Source organism: Gracilinanus agilis, chromosome 3 (assembly GCF_016433145.1).
Source record: "Gracilinanus agilis isolate LMUSP501 chromosome 3, AgileGrace, whole genome shotgun sequence".
Classification (NCBI taxonomy): Eukaryota; Metazoa; Chordata; class Mammalia; order Didelphimorphia; family Didelphidae; genus Gracilinanus; species Gracilinanus agilis.
This window is the reverse complement of record NC_058132.1, coordinates 387682601-387690059: the sequence shown is the minus strand read 5'-3', so window position 1 is coordinate 387690059 and position 7459 is coordinate 387682601. Positions and strand designations below refer to the sequence as shown.

Here is a 7459-nt window from a genome sequence, read left to right as displayed (position 1 = left end):
TTTTATTTCTCTCTCTTTTTCTGCCAGAAAAGAGCGTCTGCCCCTCTTTGAACTGCCTGAGACCGAGGGGATCCAAGCTTAGGACTAAGCGGGCCGCTTTCCCTCAGCTCCTCTACCCTCCCCACTCGCCCGCCCGCCCCCTTTCCCAAATACACACCAGCGCCTGCGTGCACTCGCCCTATAAATAAGTAAAGGCAAGGGCAGCTGGCGAGCAGTGTGGTTGCTGTCCGGCTGCGCAGGCAGAGTTGGGCAGGCAGAAGGACCCCACGCGCGCTGCCCCGCTATTCTCCAAACCACAGCATGGCTTGTTTGGACAGATGCCGTTGCTGCGCGGACAACAGGCGTCAGAGCAGCATCCTCTACAGCATCTTAAAAAGCGAGGAGAAGAAGAGGGAGACCCAGGAGCAGGAGCAGCAGCAACAACAGCAGCAACAGCAGCCGCTGGGGCAGGAGCAGAGGCAGGGACAGGGCTGCTCCTGTGGCTCGCAGCGCAGAGTGGCCCTGAAGAGTCCGCAGGTGGCCTGCAAGGCGGCCTCTGCCGTGCTGGTGAAGACCCTGCGCTTTGTGAAGAATGTTCCCTGCTTCCAGGAGCTGCCCCTCGATGAACAGCTGGTATTGGTCCGCAGCTGCTGGGCGCCGCTGCTAGTGCTCGGTCTGGCCCAGGACCGGGTACATTTCGAGACCGTGGAGACCTCAGAACCCAGCATGCTTCAGAGAATACTGACCACCAGGCGGCGGGACCCTGAGGACCGAGATCCGCAGCCGACCTCGTCGCCTCCCTCCCTTCCCGAACCCCTAACCCTGTCTGACTCCTTGCAGCCACCCTCTGCCGCCCAAGTCCAGGCCATTAAGGGCTTTCTGACCAAGTGCTGGAGCCTGGATATCAGCACTAAGGAGTACGCCTACCTCAAGGGAACTGTGCTCTTCAATCCGGGTAAGGGAGCCGGACATTTGTCAAAAAGAGAGCTTTGACTCTCTTTCCTCTTCTCAGAAAAGTACCTTGGCTCCCTTCTTCCTTAACACCTAAGCCAGAGACATGAAAGCTCCGGTGATGGAGTGTGTGGGGAAGGCGAGTTGGGTGGCTAACGACTTTTACTTGAAAAAGTTAGGGAGCGTCTGCAGAATTTTGTACCCAGGCTAAGTTGCAGTTAAGTCATGAATTTGGCGAAGTTTTGTTTACTTTTGTACTTTACTTGGCTTTACGTTTTCAAAAGTTAATGCTGCCTTTTTTTTTTTTTAACAAGGGGTAGGTGCAGAGAAGGATGAAAGGAAGTGTGCTTTGCTTTCCTGACATTCTCCCCCCCCTCCATTCACTTTTATTTGAAGCAGTAAACAAATATTAATTAATTTGTGTTGTTTGTTTGTTTGTTTGCTTAAAGGCAAATTCTCGAAATTCATTCATTACAGCCCACTTCTGTCACTATTGTGTCTCCTGGATTTTTGCTTTTTAATTTTTCAGAGGCAGGCATAGATATTCCAAGTTATCTCTTGGTATCGTTTGATAAAAAGTGCAGTAATAACAAAGGACATATCTTGTAGTTATCATGATGTTCTCCATCCAAGTTGCCCTTGTCTCATCTTGACTTTCCTAAAGAATTACTTGCAGAAGAGTAGGAAGTTCTCAGGCTGCAAGGCTTGGGTTTTCTTCTCACCTCCTACCCGAAGTTAGCTGAGAAAAGCTGGAGGAAACTTTGGACTGCACAGTCCCTGCTTGCCAGAGAAAAGTATGTGCACAGTCCAGGCACCTCCTACTAGCTGAACCACTCCCCAAACTAATGTTTTCTGAAAGGGGGATCAGAGAAAGAAAGGATAGTTTCAAGTGTGCTTTAAAGCTCCTTCACACTGATCTTTTAAAAGGTGTTCTTTCTTTGTCCTTGCTCTAGTTGGACCTCTTTCTTACCTGTAGTCATCTTCAACCTCATTGATTGAAGAGCAATTTTAACTAGCCTTTTCTCCATCATTGAATTTCATATATCCTCTACTATTATAATCTTTCTCTACCCACTAACTTCATTTACAACTACTCATTTTCCTCATTTCTCTTTCTTTCAATTCTCTTTCAGTCCAAAGAAGTTTAGCTACAAAATTTCCAACTCTTTTGGTAAAAAGGGGGATAATAACTGACTTAAAGGATGGAAAATTTGAAATGCTTTAATCAGGCATAAAACAGAATTGGTAAAGAACCTTCTAAATTTTGAGTCTTCCTAAATAGAAAAATTATTTTTACAGTTTCAGCTTTTATTTATTCACCTACTTTGATAATAAGCTAATACTTCCATTCTTACTACACCTACTTGTTTTAGATTTTTATTCTCCACTGGCTTTCTCACTAGTACTACTAGAAGGCAATTCTATGAATTCTGCAAAAACGTATGAATTATTTTAGTGTATTTTAATGACAAGGGGAAGGAAAATAATTGAATAGAAAAAATTGACAAATTAACTGTTATCATGTAATGGAATACTTAAAAAAACAACAAGAATGCGATTTCAATAAATCTTAAATAGATACCAAGAGATAAAAGGTTAATAAAGACATTAACAAATAGATATATGATTGATATAAAGTATAGAGTTCTTCCTGTACAAAAAGTTAATTTATGCAAAGAATATTCAGGTGTACTAAAGCATTTTTAAAAGCAATTTTCTATTCATATCTTTTCTAAGTAAAATTGGGGTGGGGATGCATTAGGTGGAAAATCCCTTCCAACTCTAAGATTTAATAATTCTATAATAATTATAGAGATAATGTGGCATAGTAAATATAGCAATCTGGCCTCGGAAGCAGAAAAACTTGGATTGAACTCCTACCTCTGATACACAGCAACTTTGTAACCCTGGCCAAGTCATTTAACTTTCTTTGTGGACCTAAAGATGTCTCTGGGCCTCAATTTTCTCATCATAACTATAACTAACTATAACATAAACTAACCATAAACTATTGATTTGTAAGGTAGGGAAGCATTTTTTGAAAGCTCTTTTGAATTGTTTTGCTTTGTTTTTCAATTCAGAAATCATTACATAATAAAGAATTGAAAAGGTAATACCATATTTGAAATGAGCCTGGCTCTTTGGATTTAAAGGAGTAAGACCACTGACAAATACATAGAATAGAAAATAATGTTCTTAGTGTCCTAAAATTATATATATATATATATATACACACACACACACATATATATAATTTTAAAAGCCTTGAATTATGTTATCAGTAGACTGATGTGAATGGCTCATAGAAGATAAATTATTCTTCTACTGGGATAACATTCTTTACAGATAAGTTGAGAGACAACATGGTGTATGGAGTAAAAGTCAGAAACCTGAAGCCATTTTCTGACAGAAACAAGCCAGTGCCCAAATGTCTTCTTAACCCCTAATCTAAACTTTACTTTCCTTGACTGTAAGAAATAACAATATTTATACTACCTGCTTTCCAAGTTTGTCTTGAGGAAAACTTTTTGTGATGTGAACTACAGTTATGGAGATATTTATTGAAGTAGAACAGTAACTCATTAAACAATTCTATCTTTGAGTATGAGTAAGTGTACATCCAGAAAAGTGCTCCTCCTGTTCCTCAGTTTAAATTAAACATAGTGTGACTTTAATGTGAATATACAAGGAGATTAGTGAATATTATCTAAGAAACTTTTTGTAGTGAACTTCATTGCCAGAACTGTCCCTTTTTTTTTTAAACTGTCCCTTCTTAAAGCTGACTGGGTAACCATATTTTTATCATTAAGAAAATCAGTGCAAAAAGAATACTTATGCTGCTAATTAATTGGAATGATAGAAATAGGTGGATGAATTCTAATGTTTTAACAAAGACTTCTTGGTTAGTTTATGAATAAAAATGTTTTGCTCTTTTTCTCTTCCAGACCTCCCAGGGCTTCACTGTGTTCAGTACATCCAGGGACTTCAGAGGGAAGCACAGCAAGCTTTAAATGAACACATCAGGATGCTTCACAGAGGGCACCAGGCCAGATTTGCCAAACTGAACGTTGCTCTTTCCCTGCTGAGATCCATTAATGCTAATGTCATTGCTGAACTCTTCTTTAGACCCATCATTGGTACAGTAAATATGGATGATATGTTATTGGAGATGCTCTGTGCAAAGCTATAAAAGCATGCAGAATATAAAAATAAGTTTTAATCTAAAGGAAATAATGGAGCTGAATTAGTGTAAAATATTGTAAAATAAACTAACTTATTATTTTTAAAAACATAGTATTTTTGTATTCAATAATAAAATATTCTTCCTGTTCTATTTTTTTTAAATCTTTGTTTGCAGAATATTTTAACTGTGGAAGAAAACTTACTTACAAACCAAACATTTAAATGTTTTGTACAAATGTATATATGTATATAACATATAATTATACTAATAAGGTATTTTCCCAAACAAAGATATACACTCCTTTGAATTAGTTAAAATTAAATTTATAATGTTAAATTATAATTAATTTTTAAGGCATTAAAATACTAAGTTGGTTTAAAATTTCATTGGGGTTTGGCAAAGTTTGAAAAATGTTACGAAAAATCAGAGAATTGAAAAGATATTTTTCCCCACTTCCAAAATCATTAAATGATAAAGAGTTGCAAAGGTAATACCATATTTTAGATTAGCATGGCTCTTTAAAGAAGCCAGATTATTGACAAATTACTGCTAATATCTAAATCTGGGTGGTAGAGGGCTTCCTATCATGTCTTTGGATTGGAGTTGGAAAGACCTGGCTCTGTTGCTGGTGATATTTTGGTTAGTCAATTATTTTTGGTTGGGGGTGCGGGGAGATCACACTCTAATGGTGCCATAAAGTGATCATCACAATAGCTGTGATCATAAAAATTTCTTTACATGACTCAGTAATACATGAACAGATCTTTGGGCATAACATTTGAGATAGATGTTTAGTAGATAGTAAAAAGAAATAAAATGGACACTATAGCCTCTAAAAGAGAGGGAAAGAAGCTAGCTGCTTGAGAAAAAAGGTCCTGAGGAGTAGGATATTGAAATTAAAGTATTTATTTCTTTACCATTTGTTCTCTAACCTGATTTCTGAAAGCAGAGGAAAACCTTTCCCCAGGTCACTAGTAGTGTTAGTGCTACTTAATAAGAACGTCTAAGGCTATACCAAAGTAATTCTTTAATCCTTGATCATGATGTGGAGGTGACCATTTCAGGATTGATGCAATTGGAGCACAAAATCTAACAGGTTCCAGCAAGTTGGATTTCTAGAAGGTTTAGAGCATGAGTTGGGGTTATGCTGTCTGAGGACCAACCTACTTAAATACAGAGAGAATCATCCACTGGTAATGAAATTTCTGCTAAGGCAACCATTGATATGCATAAAAACAGAAAGTGGCTCTTGATCCTCTATGATTCCTTATGTTTCCATAAGGATGGTTTTAGAAAACTGACAAATGGTACTAAGAATTACATGATTTTAGTACATCTACACATATTAAATATTTTTCTCTTAATTTGGAATCAGTCTGACATGTTACTAGAAAATAAGAATCTTTCTCTACCTTTACCTTTTTGCTAAAATGAAACCTAGAAAATGTAATGAGGTCTCAGCTAAGTAGAACTAAGATAACTTTTATATTCATTGGAATTTACTTAATTTTGAACTCAAGAGCAACATAAAAATTTCTTTAAAAAAGATGAATGTTCTAGTCATGCAATATTAATAATGAATATGAGCAAATAGACCTATATAAAAATCATTAACGACATACCTAAATCCCTTGCAGAAAAGGAAAGAAACTGAAGAATTTGTCAAGATCTATGTTAAGACACCATGATATTCATGGTTTCAATTGTAGAAGTTGGCATGGAGGAGAAAAAAGTGTTGGAAATACAATTCACAATTAAGAAATGAAAGAGGTTAACTGTTGGAGACAATCGGAGGTCTGATATATACAAATATCATATGAATGTTGTTTTCATAAAAAGAAAGTCTAAAGGTTCTAGACTGGGCAAACACTGACTGCCATCATAAAAATGAGACTATCTTAACAGATTGGAAATGAGTAATTGCAGGTGCAGTAGGCATTTCAGTCAGTTGTCTTTGTGCAATCAAAGCCTAGACTAGTAAAAGTAAAGATCAAAGGAAATATTAAATCAGAAAAAGGCATAAAGAAACTGACCAATTATAGTAGGTTTAGGCTAATAAATTATTTATCTCAATGTCTTTGGTTTATAGATAAAGGAAAACGAGATCCAGAAAGATTAGATGTTTTCAAAAGACCACACAGCTAAGCCGTTCAACTCAAATTTGTTAGATCTTAAATCTTAAAGAGCCAGACCAACTCAGTTATCATTTAAAGCAAGGTCAACAGTATTTAAAAGTGAAGGGTTGAACTTACTTAGTCCTGTTTTTTACTTTGTTTGAAGCCTGAGTTAGTAGCAAGTGACATAATCAAGAGGTACCATTATCCAGATTTGTAAGTAAAGACTTGAGCTAAGGAGAAGCATATTGGCACACAAAGGTAAGTAAAGCCATGCTTCATTTCCTTGGTATTATTTGACCAGGTGCTGCTCATCCCTTGTGGTGCTTTAGTAAATGTCTTGCTTTTCTCACATAAGTTCATTGATTTAGAGTTGGAAGGAAACCATTGGATTTATCTCTTAAAAATTCTGAACTTAACAAATGCCAAATAAAATAACTATCCTGATATATATGTATACATGTATGTGTGTGTGTGTGTGTGTGTATATATATATATATATAATAGAACACAAAAAAAGGATTGTACTTGAAACTGAATCTCTACTGTGTAAAACTTGCTTTTCTTTTAAAATAATAATAAATTTAGCATGTAACTTATCTTACTTGTCTATGATTCCTTCTGAGCTACCACTGTTCTTTTCTGTGCATTAAAAAAATCAATAATGATCTATTTTTCTTTATCTTCTTTTAGAAAATTTATATAGACTTTAATTGATGTATTTCACTTTTACATCATCTTATATTTACTCCTTATATTCCTTCCTTAAAAGAGAAAAATAAGGGGGACAGCTGGGTAGCTCAGTGGATTGAGAGTCAGGCCTAGAGACAGGAGGTCCTAGGTTCAAACCCGGCCTCAGCCACTTCCCAGCTATGTGACCCTGGGCAAGTCACTTGACCCCCATTGCCCACCCTTACCACTCTTCCACCTATTAGACAATACACCGAAGTTAAGGGTCTAAAAAAAAAAGAGAGAAAAATAATTTAACAAAGCTGATGATCACATTGAAAAAATCTGTTGTTATATATAATATTCCATATATGTGGACCCCCAGCTCTGCAAAAGAGTCTGGGAAAGTGTCTTCTCATATTTTTAATTTGGATTCAAATTTATCTTTTATTACTTGACAGAATTTAGGTGTTTGTTTTATTTTCTTTTGTTTTGTTTTAAAACCCTTAACCTTCCGTCTTGGAATCAATACTGTGTATTGGCTTCAAGGTAGAAGAGTGGT

The 7459-nt window shown here is 36.6% G+C and overlaps 1 protein-coding gene across 1 annotated transcript; it reads left to right on the top strand.

Moving 5' to 3' along the window:
* Positions 1-300: 300 nt before the first annotated feature.
* On the top strand, positions 301-4220 carry NR0B1 (nuclear receptor subfamily 0 group B member 1). The gene is made up of 2 exons (XM_044666825.1): positions 301-934; positions 3876-4220. The coding sequence occupies exons 1-2, from the start codon at positions 301-303 to the stop codon at positions 4118-4120; spliced, it is 879 nt and encodes a 292-aa protein (XP_044522760.1). The 3' UTR covers positions 4121-4220.
* The last annotated feature ends 3239 nt before the right edge of the window (positions 4221-7459 follow it).